General features: G+C 48.2%; 7 protein-coding genes across 15 annotated transcripts in view; 3 read left to right on the forward strand and 4 right to left on the reverse strand.

Annotated features, from left to right (window-relative positions):
• The first annotated feature begins 552 nt into the window (after nucleotides 1–552).
• LOC121593742 (neurogenic differentiation factor 2-like) lies at nucleotides 553–1,316 on the forward strand. The gene has a single exon (XM_041916390.1). The coding sequence runs from the start codon at nucleotides 573–575 to the stop codon at nucleotides 1,305–1,307; it is 735 nt and encodes a 244-aa protein (XP_041772324.1). The 5' UTR covers nucleotides 553–572; the 3' UTR covers nucleotides 1,308–1,316.
• Nucleotides 1,317–1,319: 3 nt separating this feature from the next.
• On the reverse strand, nucleotides 1,320–4,949 carry LOC121593744 (cleavage and polyadenylation specificity factor subunit 5). The gene is made up of 6 exons (XM_041916391.1): nucleotides 4,538–4,949; nucleotides 4,238–4,376; nucleotides 4,048–4,173; nucleotides 2,903–3,068; nucleotides 1,924–2,038; nucleotides 1,320–1,841 (listed from the first exon to the last, which is right to left on the reverse strand). The coding sequence occupies exons 1-6, from the start codon at nucleotides 4,663–4,665 to the stop codon at nucleotides 1,820–1,822; spliced, it is 696 nt and encodes a 231-aa protein (XP_041772325.1). The 5' UTR covers nucleotides 4,666–4,949; the 3' UTR covers nucleotides 1,320–1,819.
• A 359-nt stretch (nucleotides 4,950–5,308) lies between these two features.
• LOC121593788 (26S proteasome regulatory subunit 8) lies at nucleotides 5,309–6,804 on the reverse strand. Its single transcript, XM_041916452.1, has 2 exons — nucleotides 6,716–6,804; nucleotides 5,309–6,658 (listed from the first exon to the last, which is right to left on the reverse strand). The coding sequence occupies exon 2, from the start codon at nucleotides 6,650–6,652 to the stop codon at nucleotides 5,441–5,443; it is 1,212 nt and encodes a 403-aa protein (XP_041772386.1). The 5' UTR covers nucleotides 6,653–6,658; nucleotides 6,716–6,804; the 3' UTR covers nucleotides 5,309–5,440.
• Nucleotides 6,805–6,945: 141 nt separating this feature from the next.
• Nucleotides 6,946–8,634, reverse strand: LOC121592116 (ribosome biogenesis protein WDR12 homolog). The gene is made up of 3 exons (XM_041913415.1): nucleotides 8,429–8,634; nucleotides 7,422–8,353; nucleotides 6,946–7,354 (listed from the first exon to the last, which is right to left on the reverse strand). Exons 1-3 carry the CDS (start codon nucleotides 8,494–8,496, stop codon nucleotides 7,068–7,070), a joined length of 1,287 nt encoding a protein of 428 aa, XP_041769349.1. The 5' UTR covers nucleotides 8,497–8,634; the 3' UTR covers nucleotides 6,946–7,067.
• A 237-nt stretch (nucleotides 8,635–8,871) lies between these two features.
• On the forward strand, nucleotides 8,872–9,411 carry LOC121592121. The gene is made up of 2 exons (XM_041913442.1): nucleotides 8,872–9,005; nucleotides 9,074–9,411. The coding sequence occupies exons 1-2, from the start codon at nucleotides 8,979–8,981 to the stop codon at nucleotides 9,335–9,337; spliced, it is 291 nt and encodes a 96-aa protein (XP_041769376.1). The 5' UTR covers nucleotides 8,872–8,978; the 3' UTR covers nucleotides 9,338–9,411.
• A 25-nt stretch (nucleotides 9,412–9,436) lies between these two features.
• On the reverse strand, nucleotides 9,437–10,297 carry LOC121592120 (probable small nuclear ribonucleoprotein Sm D1). The gene is made up of 2 exons (XM_041913441.1): nucleotides 10,139–10,297; nucleotides 9,437–9,980 (listed from the first exon to the last, which is right to left on the reverse strand). The coding sequence occupies exons 1-2, from the start codon at nucleotides 10,150–10,152 to the stop codon at nucleotides 9,614–9,616; spliced, it is 381 nt and encodes a 126-aa protein (XP_041769375.1). The 5' UTR covers nucleotides 10,153–10,297; the 3' UTR covers nucleotides 9,437–9,613.
• Nucleotides 10,298–10,750: 453 nt separating this feature from the next.
• The window catches only part of LOC121592118 (neurocalcin homolog), a 113,070-nt gene continuing 104,482 nt past the window's right edge, over nucleotides 10,751–19,338 (forward strand). For 5 of the 9 annotated variants that reach the window (XM_041913428.1, XM_041913434.1, XM_041913435.1 and 2 more), the window contains exons 1-2: nucleotides 10,841–11,218; nucleotides 13,381–13,953. The gene's annotated coding sequence lies outside the window, so the exon portion shown is untranslated. The other 4 variants (XM_041913433.1, XM_041913432.1, XM_041913430.1 and 1 more) reach the window with 4 other exon arrangements.

A 19,338-nucleotide genomic window follows, 5' to 3' on the forward strand; every position in this document is an offset into this window, starting at 1 on the left:
CGGCCCCATCCGAGCCCCGTGCGGTTGACTTTGATGCGCCGACGCCACAGCCCACAATAGGGTTCTTTACCTCTGCGCAGCCCGGAGTATAGTAGTGCCCGCTAACTGCAATGCAAAGGAATTGACCGACAACAAGCAGCAAGCAAAAAATGGGTCCTTAAAAAGGGGAAAAATGTACGCATTCGTGCGTGTTTGTTCGAAATTATGCGGCGACTTTTAAATTTGCTTTCAAAAGTTTGCACGTAACGGCCAGCGCGTGGGGCGGAAGAAAAATCATTAATTTATGCAACCAGTTTAATTGCTATTGTTAAATAAATACATGCCTTCATGTCCACACCACGATCGAGGGGTACTGCTTCGCATCGATAATTATCACCACTTACTGAAAAGTATCGACAATAAAGCAATGATAACGACGCACCAGCCTTATCCAGCCATCCATTTTCCCGCTATACAATTTCCCTTGCTACAACGGGGGTACAAGCGCGCCCCTTATCAGTTGATAAGGAGGAAAATTAGATTAGTCGGAAAAGCGCTGAAGGGCCAATATAAATGCATACACATTACGCTTGATGCGTCGCAATTTGATTGATTTGGTGCTCCAACTTCCACACTTGGTGCGCGAGAATTCCCGAATGAGTCCAAACCTAACCACGGCGCCCGTTGGGGGAGGAGGAAGCATTCGTCGCCGAAGAAAACCACCCAGTGGCAGCGGTGTCCTTTCGCTCGTTAAACGCAAGAAGGCTAATCAACGCGAGCGCAACCGCATGCACGGACTGAACGATGCGCTCGATCGGTTGCGGATGTGCGTGCCACTTCCGGCGAGCTTAACCACCGCCACGGTAAGACCGGACGACGCTCGGGAGGCAACGCCAACACCACCGCAGAAGCTTTCGAAAATCGACACACTACGGTTGGCGCAAAATTACATCGCAGTGCTGCTGGAGGTGCTGCACAGTGGACGTGGGATGAAGTACGATCGGTTGCTGGCTACATTGGGGCGCAGGTTGAGCCAAAACACCACCAATCTACTGCGGACGAGACTTTCGCTCGATGAGCAGCTGCAGGCCGGACTGGTGGATGGGGGTTGTGGCGGGGCTGGATCGTTCGAGCACGAAGGACAGGGGCTGTGTTGCTTGTGTTCACCACAGCACGATACGCCCGTGTGGTCAAATAGAGCGGCGCCTGCTGAGCAGCAGTGGACGTTGGGGTACGATTGCAGCTTCTGCAGCTACAGCGAGGACGGTCCACCGACGATGACGATGACGACGACGTACCGTGAGCGGGGTGATATGTTCGACTTCTGAAAGCAAGGCAAGTACCATACGTAAACTATTTATTCTCGATTCACTTATATCAGACATAGGGAGTAAGAAGATAGTTAAAGTTAAGGGGGAAGATGGGGGATGGAGGGGGAGGGAAGGGGAGTAGGTAAGTGGAGGAAAAGGAAAGCTCTTTGTTGTACATGCGCTCTAAAATAACCGTCCGTTTTTTTCTCTCTCTTTCTCTGTCTCTCTCTCTCTCTCTCTAGCTTGCAAACGCCTGTCCCCCTATTGCTTCCAACACACATACAAACACACACAGACACACACACACACAGTGAATAAAACACAGAGAGAGAGGGGCCACTATTGCCGTGCTTCTCCCCCCAGTTTTGTTGTCCCCCCCTCTTCACACCCTCCATCAGCGGAGGCTGTCGTTGCTTGCAGAAAGGAAAGGACCTTCTTTCTCCCTTCAAGTGCCAGCGCCGGGTACCGATCCGCAGAACAATAGCCCTCTTGCAGTATTGTACTTGTACCTGGCTTAGGGGAGCCGATTTTTACATGTAGATGAAGTTAAACCTGCAAAAAAAAGCGCGTAAAAATGGTAATAAAAGGTATCACGTAATATGAGAAAGAGGATGAGAAAACGGGCAGTCGGTACCTGCAGAGTGCTTGCGGTAGCGAGGATATGATCGGCCCGTAGCCTTGCGAATTGTCGTACAGCTCGAACAGCGGTGCCGCTACTAGCTTGTAGTTCTTAGGTACGGCAAATAGTGCTGCACAAATTGGTGATGAGAGTAAGAGATAGAAGAGAGAAACGGTTTTGAAATATTAGCCACTGTGAAAGTATATGGTTTTGAGTTTTGTTCGGCCGTTTTGACTTTCTCTACACTTTCGTTTACAACAATCAATAAAAGGTTCGTTAGCTTAACATTTTGTTCGTTTTTGTTTTTTGTTACAAAATTGTATCCCAGACTAGCATAACGTCTCACAACGCCCTTTCTTTAACATTTAATTTGGCTCGTAAACGTTGAATTACAATTTTCGTTTCATATTTTCAACGTTTTTCGCATACAAAAACATAGTTTTTTTTTTCTTTTCCAAACCCAGTGTTCCTCAGTGTGACGTAAAGAGGATTCAATTCCTCAAAGTAGATTTACAATTCGAATTGTCTTTTGTTTTATCATAAATACATAAATTATTAGCGAAATACATTGCTAAACGGCTTATCGTGGCGTATCTTAACAAAACAAAATCTTCAAAGGATAAACGCTTTATCAATTTACAGAATGAACTCACGGGGGTATAAAACATGAATTTATAGAAGAAAAAAGGATTGATAAAGCATATCCTGTTGCTAATTACAAAATTGAGCCTATTGGTTGGTCTAACACTATCACAAATCATCTTTTTATCTTCAAAAAGTCAATGTTTCTTACTTAAAAGCTTTTCGTTACAATCATTTTCCGTTTTCACCTTCTATTGTTTAACACATTTAGCAAACACGGGAAGAGCCCATTTCGCACACGTCTCTAACATGTACAAGAAGCTACTTAAAAATGGAAACGTATACGACAAAACGTTTGCCTTCCCCCTATTCATCATCATCATCGTTATTATCATTATTATCATCACATTACCCTTCTCGTGCAGCTGCACCAAAAACAGACGCTTGTGCTCCTTCGGCTTGGTGATGTGCGGCGGGATGTACGGGTACTGCGGTGGTTCAAAGTTCGGGCGCCACCAGTTACCAATCGTGTCCTCGACGATCCAGTCCTGCTTTACGCCGTCCTGTCGCCCTAGAGTCTATATATAGATGGATGGGATATGGAGGTGGAGGTGGATTTGTTTCGTGTTTTTGTAAAAGGGGAAGTTGTGAGTGTGATTGTATGGGTGTGTATGTGTGTGTGTGTGTGTGGGGAGGATGTTAGGGGATGAAATTTTTAAATATAACAATTTACAGATAACAATAACAACTGGTTTGTTGGGCATAGTAGAATATAGATATATGGATGGCAATCTTTCTACAGGCGGGTTGTTTACACTAAATTGAGATCTTAAAGTGGATTGTTTACGCACTCTTTTTTTATGTGGCTTTGCTTTCGCTCTCTTTTGCTTACACAACACTGAAACGTGCATCGTCTATATTCGTATACTTACACCAAGTAGCGTGGAAGGAGGTAATATGGCAGTTACAAAACAATTTCTCCTGCACCATACCTTTCCTCGTGCTTGAGTGTTTCCTCGTTTGGCGGGTTTTAGTGTTCATATCAGTTCAGTTTTCAAGGCATGCTAGTGTAAGGTTAGTAGGTACAACGGATGCCATTTCACGTTACTCCCCACGGCTTGGCACGTTGGTGTGAACATTTTCGACCGCTTTCAAGTGTGAAATTTCTACTGTTTTAGCACAATTTTATACAAATACGATAATATGATTGACCATATGGATAGTATTAACATAGAGCGTATGATTTCAGCGAAGCTTACAAGTAGTGTTTTGTCAAGAGTTTTGTAAAACCAGTTTTGCCTTCCGTTTGATGTTTCTACTGAGAATGTAATTGTCCTGTACATTCCAAATATTACTCGGTACGATATCATCGTCGTGAATGTTCGATACATTGGATTTGCGTTTTTCATTGGATTTTCACAGCTCCATGCTCGCTTCGTGGTTTGTTCTTTCATGTAAAATACATTGTCGAGTTTTGTAATGCATACAATAATACGTCAGTGCTACATCAGTGCCTTCCGTCAAAGTTTTAAGAACCCTACTTTAGCAAAAACATACCTCCGTCAGTAGTCGTTTCAGCCCATCCACCTCATCCTCCCCGGCGCTTAGCTCACCGCCGGGCAGCTTGAAGAACGTTGTGCCCAGCTGTAGCAGCAGCACATGCGGAAGACCGTGTTCATGAACCTGATCCGGAAAAATACATGTAAATTATATGTCCTTTCGCGTGGCCTAAAGTGAACCCTCCTACCAGCAGAACACCTTCAACCGATCGACGCATTCCTATCTTATCGAACTCGTCGCGCATCCGCTGGAAGCGGGCCGGTACCGATGGATCCTTCTCAAACAGCGGTTCCTTCGTGCCAAATGTGTAGTTTGTCAGTGGATAACTGAGCGGTAGTAGTGTGTCCAACCAAAAAGAAAGGAAAAAACAAAGGCAATGCAAATTTACAAACCGGAACCAGCAGGATCAGCCATTTTGGAATCGGAGCAGGCGAGACAGGTACAGAGCAAAATTGACCCGGAAAGTGTGATGGGACCGGTTACTCACAGATTAATTGTCCGGTTCAGTGTCATCGATTGATTCGTCTGTAGTTTGTTCATCTCGGTTAGACCCGTTCCGTGGCTGTTTCGTCGGGGCCATCCGGAGCCGGTTTTGTTTACTGCCTGGGAAGTCATCTTTGCTGCTTTTGGGGTAGAACGGTGCGCCTAGCGTGCGTGTGTGTGTGTTGGAAACTTTACTTTTTCACTTATTCACTTATCTAACCGAGTCACTGCGCGTTTGTTTGGATGTGAGTGTTTGTGAACTACTGAACACGAGCTATAACTTTGTCACAAAGCTAAATAAATCGGAATCTGTTTAGAATTAACAACTTTCCGCGTCGCTTATACACCCTGCTTTGGCCGGAACGTTTTTTTATTCTCTTTTCTTTCGGCTTCTTTTTTCCGAGCCCGTTTGACAGAAGGTCTCGATGAGATGACACATTTGACAGATGCAGTACAGTGGGTGATACAAAAATGTAACACCACCACCCAAATGGGATATTTATTTTGCTGACCAAATAACGCAGAAAAATGCTGAAAAATAATGTATCAAGTCAATCTTTGCGTCCAGCTATGATTTAATTGGAGGCTGTATTCTAATATTTTACCATCAATTGATTAATTCTCTTCTTTGACGTCTTTGTTCAACACATGCCCAACTCAACACAACAATGAACAGGCCTTTGTTTTTGTTTGTCCCGTCCGCTCCAAATGAGTTCACAACTTTCTACATTAATTTCCTTCATTATTAGTCGAATATAAAACATCTAACAACCGATTTTGTTGATGTCTCGCACGGAAATTGTTTATTATGGTTTATGACATTCCAAAACAGGACATTGCCGACAAAATCTTAGCTCTAAGTGTACGCTCCCCGAAAACGCATCTGCCGTACCGCCGCAGCAGCCGCCTACTTCCACAGCTTCTTGATGGACATGTTCTTCTCCGAGTCCTTCTGCATCACCTTCGCGACGGCCATCTCGAAGTCCTCCTGGGTAACGTGCACCCGGCGCTCGCGCAGCGCGTACATGCCCGCCTCCGTGCAGACGCCCTTCACCTCCGCACCGGACGCACCGGGCATCAGTTCCGCAATTTTGCGCAAATTAATACCACGCGTAAGGTTCATTTTGCGCGAGTGAATCTTCAGAATGTCCAGACGCGCCTCCTCGTTTGGTGGCGGGAATTCAATCTTACGATCGATGCGACCGGGACGCAACAGGGCCGGATCGAGGATGTCAATACGGTTCGTCGCCATGATGACTTTGATGTTCTTGGTCGCCTCGAACCCGTCTAGCTGGTTCAGCAGCTCCAGCATCGTACGCTGTACCTCCGAGTCGCCACCGCTACCCGACTCGATACGCGACGAACCGATGGAATCGATCTCGTCCATGAAGATGATGGAGGGTGCGTGCTCGCGCGCCATCACGAACAGCTCGCGCACCATACGCGATCCCTCGCCGATGAACTTCTGCACCAGCTCCGAGCCGGACACTCGAATGAACGTACACTCGGTGTGGTGGGCGACGGCACGGGCCAGCAGTGTTTTTCCCGTTCCGGGCGGTCCGTACAGCAGCACACCCTTCGGCTGGGCGATACCGAGCGCATCGAACAGTTCCGGATGTTTTACCGGCAGCTCAATCACCTCCTTAATTTCCTTAATCTGCTTATCCAACCCGCCCACCATCTCGTAGGTCGAGTCCGGGACCTTCTCCACCATCATGAGCGACACCAACGGATCGACCTTGTTCGGCAGGATCTTGTGCAGGGTGTACGATTCGTTGCGCAGCGCCACACGGCAGTTTGGCGTCACGTCGTTGATGTCAATGTTTTTGTCGATGTCGACCACGAACTTGCCCTCCGGGTGTACCTTCACCAGGACCTTCTTCTTGTCCATCGGTTTCACCACCTCGCCGACGTAGCTGCCCTGCTCCTGCAGCAGCTGGAGTTCCTCCCGCAGCATCCTAACCTTGGCGTTCAGCTCATTGCGCTGGGCCTGCAGACGACGCAGGTTCTGGTTCTTCTCCGCCACGATGAGCTGCAGTTCCTCGATCTTCTGCACGAAATACGAACGGAATCCTTCCCCCCGCGGAGGGTCCACATCCATGGTACTTGTTTCACGCATTTTTACCTGCAAAACACACAAAATTTAGCACAAATGCTTACGCGGTGAAGGAGTTGTGCTTACTTCTTTCTACACAGTACCGAATGAATGTTGCAAATCATCAACCACAATGAAACGTCAACCGCACGCTTGACAGCGGGTAACGTTTCCACCTATGAAGCGTTACGATGCGTTACGCGTCGTTCGAAAATCCAGGAGCCTCCCAAGGTGTATGCATTTTGACGTATATTCACTTGGATAGCCGTCTTCAAAATCCGTTCTGGAACGTTTCGGAAACGGAACGAAAGGAGCACTTTTGCCGTTCGTACATTTATTTATGTTGCGCTTATGTATAAATGAAAGCAACAGCTTTACCAGAAATGTAAGCATCTATACATACGATTAACCATACGATTCAAAAATGTAGCGCTGCCATTCAATCGTCCTTGGTGTTGTCAACCGCTATTCTAGATTTGAACACGCGCACCGCATTGTCGGAACCGCCGGAAAGGATGTACTTCGGGTTGGACCAGTCGCATGCCAGCACCTTGTCCTCGTGGCCGATCAGCTCAAAGATCGGTGCCTTCGGTGAACGGTAGTCCCACAGCTTGACGCGATTGTCGTACGCACCGGACACGAACAGATACTCGTTTGTGGTGGACCAACGGCACGTCTGCACCCATTGCGAGTGTCCCAGGTAGGTATTTTTCACAAAGTTGCCATCTAAAGGAAGAAGGAATTTAGTATGCGAAGGTTCCTTTTATCAACTTAATCATTTAAAAATACTTACGCTTTGATCGAGGATCGTACAGGCGAAGATTTTTGTCCGGCGAAGCGGTGATAATCATTCCATTCAACGGTGAATAGCTCAGATCGAAGAACGACTTGTTGCCGGTAAACTCCGTCTTAATGCCGCCCATCGAGAGATCCCACAGCTTGATCGTGTGATCCCACGAGCACGTGGCAATCGTCGTGTTGTCGATCCATTGCACGCCCGATACAAACTCTCGATGCCCGGCAAGTGTCAACACCGGCGTGCGCACGTTATCCTGCTCCAGCTTGGCCTTCTTCGTCGCGGACGGTTCCCCCTTGTCCGCCTGCAGCTCGGTGGACCAAATCTTCAGCATCGTGTCCATGCTGCCCGACGCCATCTGCGTTTTGGCCGGGTTGACCGCAATGCAACCCACGCCACGCTCGTGCCCCTTGCACACGTGCACACACTCCGCCGTGTTGGTCGTCATGTTCCACTCCCAGATCATGATCGTTTGGTCGTGGCTGGCGCTGGCAAACACGCCCGTCTGCTCGTTCAGCGATATCCAGGCCACTCCCTTCACTGCGGCGACATGCCCGGGAATGGTGAGTTTATGCTTGCCCTTCGTATTCCACAGATTTACCGTGTTGTCGTACGTGCCGGTCAGTATCCAGCCGTCCTTGGCCTGCACCGCCGACACCCAGTCGTCGTGCAGCAGACAATCCTGCGGCTGCGGTGCCGGGTAACGCTCCACGTACTCGAGCTCGATCGTATCTTCGAACGAAATGTCCCGCTCCTTCAAATGCTGCGACAGGGTCGATCGTACAAACTCTCCATTGAGCAGGAAATCGAACGCCACTTTAGCGGCTTGCTTGTTGCCCGCATCCTTCAGCACTGTGCCGAGCAGCGTATTTAACTCGGAGCAGCCCACGTTCGCACGGATCGAGTAGGGAACGTCCGGTACGGCATACCTGTGAAGTGGAGGAGGGAAGCGCGTTAACAACATGCGGCACCACCTAGTCCCGTGTCAGAGGCGCAATACGTACTGTTTCTGTTTGGTGGTGAAATGCACCTGCAACTGGCCCTCGGTTGCGCTGGTAATGTGCAGCGACATGTTGTGGAGTTATGTTTTGCAAATTAACATAAAAAGAACTGAGTTAAATGTTGGATTGTTTACGAAGTTGCGAAGCGACAAGCTGCACGCACGTTTCTTTATTTTGCTTTGCTCACCCGCGTGCTTGACGTTGGACAACGGCGGCTGTCAAAATGGAGTACAGTGTGGTGAGCGCAAAATGTGACACGCAAAAGTGCGGCATAAAGAAAATATATAAAAAATATAATTTCCTCACAGGGAAAATGATATTTCCATTGTTTGTTGTCTTTTAACCACAATCCTGAAAAAATGTTTTTTTGTTGCACTTAATATTTAATATTCCGGTATGTCCTGCACAGCTTTCAAGTCACTGTATCCTGCCTTCGTGGACTCTTCTTCTCGACACAAACAAACGAAAGCTTCTTCATCCCCAAACACAAACCGTGTCACGCTTGGCAGTATTAGCAGAAAAGCTGTGATAATCCCCGTCTCCCCGCTCCAAAATGAAGCCTTGTCCACTGCAGAAAGAGGTGGACTTCAGGAAGGAAGTGGAACAAGTATAGAAAACCAGGGTTTAACTTGCTTTCTTTACTTTCAGATCCAAACAACAAGCGACACGATCGCCTCTTTGCGGGAGCGCGTTAAGCGGATGGAGCGAAATTTGAACGATCCCAGCCTTCCCGAAGAACGAAGGCGTGAAATGGCACTGGAGCTGAAGGAAATCTCCAAACTGCTGGAAACGAACGAGGAGCAGCTGAAAAAAATGCACAAGGAAAACTCCAAATCGTTTGCCGTGGCTGCCTGCCTGTTCTTCATCTGCTTCCTCGTCTATGGTCTGTACGTGCTGGTGAATGGCGTCTGACCGGAACTTCCTGAAACACAAAATACATCACAATATGCGTCCCCAACCCCAGTAGGCTGGCGCGTAACCACAAACCCTCAATGCGTGCGTGCGCTCGTGTTCAGGTGCTTACCCTTTCTGACAATTTTATTTCGCATTCGTTTTGTGTAGTATCTATCCGCTTGCAAAATCTGACTCAAACTTTTATAGTAAATGAACTTGTCTCTTATGGCTAAGGAGTTGAGGATGGTTGGTTTCAGTAAATGCGATCCGTCCAGCGTCGATCACAGCACCCGACTAGCGCCGACCGCGTCCGCGTCCACCGCCCCGACCGCCCCGCGGTCCACCGCGACCACCCCGCGTACCTCTGCCGCGGCCGCGCGGCCCGCCCCGGTTCGCTTCCCGCTTCTTCGCGCGCGTCTTGGGCGCATCGTCGATCAGCAGCGTCTCCAGCGGCAAGCTGTCCGGCAGGATGTAGTAGCGAATGTTGTTGCCGCGGATGCTGAGCGAGTCCAGTGTGACCGGATCCCGGTTCTTTATCGTCATTTTGACCGCTTTCAGGTGTGTGTTCATTGCGACGTCCACGCCCGTGATCGTGCCGTGCACCTGTGTGCCATTCTTCAGCTCGATCGTCACCGTTTCGTGGCTCAGTTTCATCAGGAACCTGCCGGAGAGGGGGGAAAGCCAACCGATCCGGTCAACACCACCGGCAACATTAGCATTCGTTTGAGGTTAGAACAAGCGTCCTGGGGCGCGGGACTCCTTTCGACGTTGGTTTACACCACGGGGACAGCGTAAAAGTTGCTCCAAGCCTTTACTCACCTGACCAGTTTCATTGTGAAACAACTTTATGGTGGTTTACTCTCGATACAGAAGGTAAAATTGTTGTGGAAAAGTTTTCGCTCCAATTGTTGGGAAAAAGAACGCGAACCCTGGTACACTTTTTGTTGTAGCATAAACACACTTTTGACAGTTCCCAAGTAGCAAAAATGTTTTGCTTGACGCGTCAGTGACAGTTCTTGCTGGGCTGTTGGTAGACCACAAAGGTTAAATGTGATTTGTGTAATTTATGTAACTTTTTGTTTTGTATTTTTGGATGCTTTTAATTGAGTTGAATTTTCTGAAAATTTTAAACAGCATTTTCAGCACCAATTGTGAGATTCTGATTGAAATTTTACCAAAGCAAAATCCAGCACATTTTGTGCAGTTATGTTTACAAATATTTTATTTTAACAGCAATTTAGCAGTTTGCTATGGTCACAAATGTCTTCAGTGTATTTTTCGGTTAAAATTATTATTTCCCATTTCATTTCCATTGCAGAGCTCCTGATAAAATGACATTTAGATGACATCGTTCATGCCCAACGCACACTCCCACTGTGCCGTCTCTCCTAGGGAAAGTGCTGCGAGCTAAACTGCCAAAAAGCAACCCGAACGGTGGAACGTACTCAAAACACAGCCCAACAGTCCTTTGCGTCCTTTGGCCCGTGGTGCAGCGAAAAAAGTCCCGTCAGGTTAGATAAACACCATTGCCCAAGAAAATTGCATCGCAAAAGCTTCATCCGCTATCGCACCGCCGGAAAGGTGTAATTTGCCATTCCGCTCGTGGGCGAACCGTGCCGTACATGCGAGCGCTCGGGCACCGAGAGAACGGCCGTCAGCTCCGTTGCGTGCGCTCGTGCGTGTGCGCGTAACCGAGACAGCTGCAGCGCGCTATCGCGCCGCCCCGGCTGCCAGAGCGAGCACGCAAGAGCAACAGAAAAGCGAGAAAAACAGGGAGAAAAATAAAATTTCAGCAGCAGCAGCAGTAGCAGCACCAGCAGCAGCAACCAGCCAGCCAGCCAGCCAGCCAGCCAGCTCCGTTCGTTTGCGTCTCGGTGTGTACACGCGCGACTAAAAAAGGTACAGGATTGCTTCCTCGCCACTCGCCCTCCAGTGTGTGTGTGTGTGTGTCTGTGCCGTGCTCTTGTGGCCTCGTGTGTAGGTGCGTTCTGTAGTTCCGCAAAATCTAAAACTTAAAAAAACACACAGAGACCCCCAGAAGAAACCCGAACAACTAACCCGGACCGTGCGTGTGTGTGTGTTTGTGCGCTCGTGTGTGTGTGTGTTTCTTGAGCGCCCAGTTCGTTCCAAACTTGTCGTTCCAAAGCCGCCTGTCCCCTGTCGCTGCTCCGCGAGCAACCAAAACCAGTGCAGTGAAGGCAGCCCCAAAAAAGGGAAAAAGCGCTGCAAGATTGGCTGGAACCACTTGCCTCCCCCCCCCCTCCTGTGCCGTTCCGCCGTGAAGGGCACTGCACAGTCCTCCTCCCACCGTGTGTGTGTGTCTCTGAGTGTGTCGCAGAAGCGAAGAAAACTGTCTGGCCAAGGGGGTAGGTGGGAGGCCGCCCCATTGCCCGGGGGCGCTCCATTTTCGACGGGGCAGGGGACAGGTGCAAGCTCAAAAAAGGACCTTTCAGGTGTGGGGAGCCGGGAATGGGGGAGGTCCCCCGGAATCGTTGTATTGCGTAGAAAAACACAGTGTCAAAATGTCCGTATCCGTGTGTGTGTGTGTGTGTGTGTGACGGAGTAAGAGGAGAAGAAGGGAGGTGCAAAGAAGAGCTGCACCGTCGGTGTCTCCATACAGTACAGACGTGAAGACGTCGTCGGTGTATCGTGTGTGTACTAGGCAACCTGCTTCATTGTAGGGCAGGCAAAGGGCAGGCTACTCCACACCGCACAGACACACACACACACACACACACACACACACACACAATCTTACTCGCAGTGTGTGTGAAATTTAGCTACAATTAGTAGCGCAGACGAGAAGAATCCCCAGGCCCAGTAAGACCGCAGCGAGCCTACTAAGATCGAACGGCAGCCACAGCAGCAGCAGCCCCGAGACCTGTCAACTCAACCTCCCCCCCTCGGTCCGCAGGGTGTTCGTGTTTTTAATGCGCCAAAAGTTCCCCCCTCTTTCCCCGTCCTCGCTGGTTGTGTCAAAATCTGGGGTGGTTTTTCACCCAAACCGCTCTCGCTCCACCTGTCCCCTTATGTTCTCGTGGCCAGACCGACCGAGCGATCCTACTGTCAGATACTCTGTGATTGTGTGCTTGTGTGCTTGTGTGTGTGTGTGTGTGTGTGTGTGTGTGTGTGTGTGTGTGTGTGTGTGTGTGTGTGTGTGTGTGTGTGTGTGTGTGTGTGTGTGTGTGTGTGTGTGTGTGTGTGAACGTGTGTGAAGGTTCACCGGGAGCAGGTTTATCGGAAGCTGGGAATACTCTGTATCTAGTTTGTATATGTATGTGTGTGTGTGCCCCCCCCCCCCCCCCTTCATCATCTTCGGGCAGCCAGCCAGCCGATACCACCAACTCCCTTGGCAGCATCCCAATTTCACCCCTCTTTCACACGCCTCTTAAACTCTCACACACAATCATACACGCACACAGACACGTACATACACAGTGCCTTGGTGCGTTTGATCCCCGGGGGCGGTAAACTTACTTGGGCGACATACACACACAGCACCAAACAAAAAAAAGAAGAAAAGAACGTGAAATCGAGATAAAGTTGTGCCGCCCGCCTAAAACGAGATAAACGAGAGTGTGCCGAGGTGGAAGAACCGCTGTGTGTGTGTTCATGTGTGTGTGGATCACAAAGTGACGTTAGGAAGAAAGTAGGAGCGCTAATTTAACGATGAAAACAAACGCATTCAGAGTGCAGCTGAATTTGAACGCGGGAGCTGTCCTGCCGGGTACGCACAGTGTGCTTAGATCTGTTAGCCGAACCAGTTTTTTGGGGGGATCGTCCATAAAAAGTGACCTAGTGTTGATCTGTGGGTGTGTGTTGAGTGATCGAACAAGAGATGCTCCAGTGAAAATACCAACCCAAAAAGAGGGGGGTCAATAGGCAGGAATTGGGGGTTTTCCAGCGGAAACAGAGGCTTTTGGCTCAGTCGTTGTGTTGTGTGTTTTCTCTCTATTTTTACTCAGTGCTTTTTTATTGCTGCTGTTGTTGTTTAAAAAGCAATGTTGTTTATCTTTTTCTTCTTCTTCTTCTTCTTCCTTTCATACCTGCCGCTTCTACAGAGAGAGAGAGAGCGTGAGAGTGTGTACTGAAAACCCCCGACGATAACAACACCTTCCCGTTTTCCCACCCCGCTCGAAGTCCTTCCAGAGAGTGCGTCTAGTTGTGCTCTGGTGTGTGTTTGTGTGCGTGTGTTTAAGTAGTGTGTACGGGGTCGCGTTCTGGAGCGTGTTGTGCCGTGTGTGTGTGTGTGTGATTCGCGTTTCGTAAGCCGCGTAAAGTGTGCGTGCCGCGGTGCGTCGTAGTGTCGTAGTAAGTGCGGGAGCGTGAAAAGCCACCCCCCATCCCTCCCAACAACAACAACACCCCGCTACTGTCCCACAAAAGTATATCCTAACCCACGGTTTTTACATCACCGCGAGAGTGTGTGGTTGTGTGTGTAAGCGCAGAAAAAAAGTAAGCAAAAATACTGCAAAAAGGAATATAGCGCAATTCCTACAAAACAACACAAATCGCAGCCTGCTGTGTGTGACTGAACGCGTCCCGAGAACGGCGTGGTTTTGTGCATTAGTGTTCGTGTCAGTGTGTTTGTGTGTGTGTTCGCGCGCGTAAAAGGTGCAGTTGCAGTTGCAGGCGTAAGTTTTGTTGATTTTCACAGGGTTTGTTTTTCCGGTGCACGGACCTCGCAGAAGGAAAAAGTCGCGCCAGGGAAGGATGTGGGAAATAATTGAAGCAGAAATTACGATTTTGTTTTTACATCATACAACACAACGAACGGGTCGTTCCGTTCATTACGATAACACATGCGTTCGAGTTGGCTGGTAGTTGTGGGTAGCTCGAAGAAAAATACACCAAGCGGCAAATGTTTACGGTAGAATTGCTAAAAAAAAGAAAAAAAAATCGGCACATGAAACAAAGTATGAGGAAGGTAAACATTAGAATGGTTCTGTTCGGTCGATTAGTTTGATTTTACAACCAAAAATAATATCCACTATTGGCACTGACTCGCTCGAAAATGCACTCAGGGGTGTACCCTCTCCCCTCCCGTTTCTGTTTGCTGGCACCACCTGGGAATGAGTTAATTTTTAACCTCACGTTGCCGCACGGGCTGCTTAACGGTGCCGAAAATGTGAAACCGATCCACCTGCGTGTCTCCTCGCCCTTGCTTTTGGTTTCATTTGAAAATCCGTGTTGGTCCAACCAACCACCTCCCCAGCAACCGTGCCACGGGTCACACACATACACGGGTTGCAGCCCGGTTGGCCAAAGTGCCGACCGTTTGCCGCCCGACCGCGCGCTATCGAAATGCCAAAATGTCACAGAGAAATTTTCGCTCAATTCTATAATTATCAGGCAAAAATCGTGTTTTTCTTGCTGCCTACCCTTCACCCTCTTGAACCCATACATACGTGTGTTTGTGTGGTGGTGGTGGTGGGTGGGAGGCAGTGTACGATGGCCGGGGTGGTGTAGTATATTTGCTTTTAAACCAACATAAACCTCCGGACACACAGCAAAATAGTAGTACCAGCAGTACCATCCCCTAACCTCCCCTCCCAAAACCCACCCAACAGCAACAAAAAAAGAAACCTCATCATCATCATCGCGCCACACCATCAACAGAGTCGATTTTTGTCGGTGCCGCCACCCGCCCACCCACTGTCGGGTGCTTCTATGGTGTGCTGCTTCTTCTTCTTCTTTTGAATTTGCCCCAAGGAAATGACATGCCAAACGGAGTAGTGGAAGCAGCGAATGAAAAACACAACCTCCAACCTTCTTTTTCTGACGGTGGTTGATGTGGGGGATTGAGAGAGGGTGCTGGGGAGGGGAGTTTACACAGTGCGATAGAGGGGAAGTTGGTGGATACAACACACACCCACAGAAAAATGAAGAAAAAGTAGAAGAAGAGTGCACATTAAACTTAGACCGGCAGAGCCGAACGCGAGGGTGACAAAAATGAGTTTTTCATACGCGCGAGAAGGAAACGCGAAACATCATGGCCGATGTTTTTTTCCCATGTGCAAAAAGAGACACGGACACGGTAGCAAACGAAATAATCGTCAATGTGGGGCTGACGGGAGAGGGATACAGAGAGAGAGCGAAAGGCGGTGGGCCTACTAGGGGAAGCGAATTTTCTTTTCGACCATTTAATTCCGCGAGGGCATATCGTCGGGCGGCGGCGGCACACTGGCAAATGTCCGCCAGGCCTGTGAAGCCCTCTTCGTGTTTTGTTGTTGTTGCTACTGCTGCCGGTGGTAGTGGTGCCGGCATATTATTGCCATGTTGGGGTCGGGGAGGATCTTTTTGCGACACAAAGAAGGAGAGAGAGAGAGCGGGAAGGCCTCAAGAATGGTATAATTTTTCCGTGCCGCCGGCCGAGTGAATCGGTGGAAAAGCGGGAAGGGCGGCAAGTGCCAAGTGAAATAGGCGGGAAAATACAAACTGAAGCGAGCGAACGAACCAAACCGAAGATTGCCAGTAGTGTGTAGAGGAGTATCAAATTATTTTACAAAAAAAAAAGTAAAAACAAGAATGTACAAAAAGCACGACAATATACACGGCATGCGGAGGAATGAAAAACAAATGAAATTTCACGTTTTAATAGACGAAAACAGAATAGAGTGTAAAAATACATTCGAATGGATCAGAAGCGGTACCCTATCGTAGGAGTAAATTTCGACCGTAGGGTTTTTTTGAGTTTTTGGATGGTTAATATTAAGAAGAAGAAAAAAGATAAAAAAGGAGAATTAACAAAGAATAATCGTTTCAATGAACGATTATATAAATAACATTAAATCAATAATATCAATACGAAAAACAACATAGAAATAATGAAAATAGAAGAAAGTAAGAAGAGATAAAAAAATTGCAAAATGAACATAATAATAATCAAACATGAAAAAAATGAAACATACAAATATTCAAGAAAAAAACAACATATAACGAAAATCAAGTGGAAAACAAAGCAATCAATCTGCAAAGACGAAAACACAAACAAATAAAACAACATGAAAGAGACACCAAAAGAGTGACGGACAGTTTTTTTGACAACACATAGGATGAAACACGAGACAGAAGCGAGAGTAGCAAACGACAACAAGCCAATCCCGCAGAACACAGAAACGGATAATACATCACGAAACAGAAACCGGAACATCGTTTGTCACTTATGTAGAAGTTTCCCATTTGCTTGTGGATGTTGTACTGTTGTGCCTTGGCAAGAAGCGAAGAGCCAGGCGGGAGCCAGGAGCGTTATTGACTGACTGTGCCCTGTTGTGCGCTGCAATCAGATATCCCAACAACCTGGCTGGCTTGGCTGGCTGGTTGGCTGGCGATGGGGGCTGGATATTGATAGAAAACTGCGGGATGGGATTTTCCATTCCTTGTGTGTGTATGAGGATGTTGGGTCGTATGACGTTACCTACCCTCGGTCGATTGTATAATGTCGACTAGTAACGTTGCGTTGGGGCCCGTTCGCGACTGGAGAAATGCCGCCGTCGTCTGTTGACGTTTCATTAGTACCGGTCTAACCGGTTTAATGGGCTTTCGGATCGGGTAATTAGGTACGTAAGTGGACGCGCATATCCTCGGGCCCAACCACATGCCCAGCTTTCCCCAGCTTACTCTTCTCGGGGATACCTGTGGTGGGGGAAAGTATCGGATGCTTCGACGGTAACCGCGAACTGCGAGTTTTTCCGGGTCTTGGGGGGTTACCTTGTTTCGTACCAACTTCGGGGCCGCATATGGGATTTCGGGATCTACACCCGGTTAACTTGCCTTTCTCTACCTTTACCCCCCTCCCACCCGCGGAACGCTTTGATGAGTTTGCCGACCGAGGACTGTAAAACTGTGTTGCCCAAACAGCAAAAGGGTGGTGCCTGCTTTAGGGTAGCAAATTGGCAAAAGTGGTGTGGTGTATTGATTTAAAATGGAACATAATTACAAACAACGCGCATATGAACGCGGCGGGCGGCTGCTTAAAGGCTTGCTTGGTGATTTCATTGCTTATTCATCGCTAACCCATAAAAGGGCACAAATTAATGTTAAATAATTGCTACGATGAGATTGCAGCGTAATATTAAAGTAGCTTTACATCGTTACAGTTAATAACAAAAGGGGAAAACCAACCCCTTGTATGGGATACGCAAAACAGTCACCCCAGGAATCGATCACAATAGATGATAATTTTTCATCCAATTTTCTCCCCCCCACCCCCAAACGCCAAGCCGGGAGGCAATCAATTTCTCTCAATTGTTTATCTTCTCGGAATGCGAACGTGAAGAGAGAGAGAGAGAGAGAGAGAGAGAGAGAGAGAGAGAGAAAAAAAAGCATTACAGCTCATTTCGGTTCGGCAGTTTAACATGGCTTTGGAAGGGTGGTTTTTTTACCCACTTTTCCCACCTTTTTACATCCCGTCTGGCACATGTAACACAAGAGTCGGCGGCGGCAGCGGCGACAGAGTGGTCACCCCCCGCACAGCCCCAAATGATTTGTTACGAATTTAAATAATCAATCAATAATTTGAATATGGGGGAAGTAGAAATGGGGGCGGAAGTTGAAAACAAGATACATTGCAGAAGAGTGGGAAGCGTTTTGAGGGGGTTTTGGGGGGATCGTTAGTAGTAGCTACCAGGCAGTGTGAGGGATGAAAGGGGAAAGGGAAGTTGCCAGGGATGCCCAAAAATTCTGCACGCACACGTAAATCACATCACATGTGTGAAAAGCGAATTGATTTTTTCGTTCGATTCGTCCTCACACACGTCCTTGTGGTGGATAAGAGTGAGAGAGAGAAACAGCAGCCAGGGGTGGGTGGTTGGGATAAAGATTGGAGACTAGGTTGGAGTAGTGGCTGGAGGGGAAAGGTCGGCTCTATGAATTGGATTGGATCGGATCTAGGCGTTTTTTTGTGTCGCTTTTCTCCTTCTGGAAAGCTCCCCCAATGAAGGTTTCTATTTTTTTGCTGCGTGTGTATGTGAGAGAGATTTTGGGATGGAAGCTGGGTACAGGAGGAGAAGGATTTGGATAGAGCAAACATAGACACACACACACGTGCGAGAGAACTTTCGGCAAGCGTTTCCGTTTGTCATCTTTTGCGAAGCGCTCGTGCTAAAACGTTGCCGTCGACGACAGCACAGGCAACCGGCAAAGACGCCAACGACGACGACGACGACGACGACCCCCAGTTAACATCAATAATCCGGCTCCAATCAGTGGCATTCTAATTCCGTCCCAGGGAGCGGTTTGGTTTGGCCTCTCCAGTCTCGGCTCGCTGCGCCTCCACCGTCCTCCTTTACCCATGACGGTTGTGGCGCGCGCGTGTGTGTGCATGTATTTTTTGTTGTTGTTGCTATATTTTATCATCCAATCCCATGACCCATCCCCAGCCGTCGTTGTCGTCGAGCACGCCACGGGGAAGCAGTTCGGCCGGTTTATTGATCGTTTTGTCCATTTTTCGTCGTCCATCCCTTACATGATGGAGCCATATCGCCAAGTGCCCCGGGGTAGCTGGGTGGACGCACTCTCTCGCTCTCTCTCTGTTGGTACGGTAGCAATAGTAACCTAGAAGATAAAGGGCGAGAGGCTGGAGAGGGGACGATTGAAACCCAGATGACAGTCTTGTTAGGTGGAAAGAAGCAATCCATAAACAGATCTATAATAAGGCAATGAAACGGCTGCATACATTTAGGCGCAATTCAAAAACAAATGGACATTTGTCGAACCGCCTAAAGTTATGCAATCTGCCTGGTGATATTATCCTTTTGTGGCGCTGTTAACAATCTGCCGACTGGGACTAAGACTACCAGCAGCTCACCTCTTGTTGGAATCGATACAAACGTAAAAGCCCACTTCCGCCGTTAGCAATGAAGTGAACGATCGATGATTGTTTCGCTCTCAAGTAGTTTGGTCTATTTTACTATTGCTCTGGTGCTGCTGTCGGGGTCGTACAAAATTTATGTTGCATGCTTTTTTATGCGCAAAATACCGTCTGAAGCCTCACACAAAGCTCTCGCGATGGAGAAAAA

Source organism: Anopheles merus, chromosome 2L (genome assembly GCF_017562075.2).
Source record: "Anopheles merus strain MAF chromosome 2L, AmerM5.1, whole genome shotgun sequence".
Lineage (NCBI taxonomy): Eukaryota > Metazoa > Arthropoda > Insecta > Diptera > Culicidae > Anopheles > Anopheles merus.

Coding starts and splice junctions, on each gene's coding strand:
- LOC121592116 (XM_041913415.1), bottom strand. CDS start 8,496: ATGTCGCTGCACATTACCAGCGCAACCGAGGGCCAGTTGCAGGTGCAT. Junction 8,354..8,428: donor TTCACCACCAAACAGAAACA/GTACGTATTGCG, acceptor TCCACTTCACAG/GTATGCCGTACCGGACGTTC. Junction 7,355..7,421: donor GTACGATCCTCGATCAAAGC/GTAAGTATTTTT, acceptor TTCTTCCTTTAG/ATGGCAACTTTGTGAAAAAT.
- LOC121592121 (XM_041913442.1), top strand. CDS start 8,979: ATGAAGCCTTGTCCACTGCAGAAAGAG. Junction 9,006..9,073: donor CTTGTCCACTGCAGAAAGAG/GTGGACTTCAGG, acceptor CTTTACTTTCAG/ATCCAAACAACAAGCGACAC.
- LOC121593744 (XM_041916391.1), bottom strand. CDS start 4,665: ATGACTTCCCAGGCAGTAAACAAAACCGGCTCCGGATGGCCCCGACGA. Junction 4,377..4,537: donor CTGAACCGGACAATTAATCT/GTGAGTAACCGG, acceptor ACTACCGCTCAG/TTATCCACTGACAAACTACA. Junction 4,174..4,237: donor CGGTTGAAGGTGTTCTGCTG/GTAGGAGGGTTC, acceptor TTTCCGGATCAG/GTTCATGAACACGGTCTTCC.
- LOC121593788 (XM_041916452.1), bottom strand. CDS start 6,652: ATGCGTGAAACAAGTACCATGGATGTGGACCCTCCGCGGGGGGAAGGA.
- LOC121593742 (XM_041916390.1), top strand. CDS start 573: ATGCGTCGCAATTTGATTGATTTGGTGCTCCAACTTCCACACTTGGTG.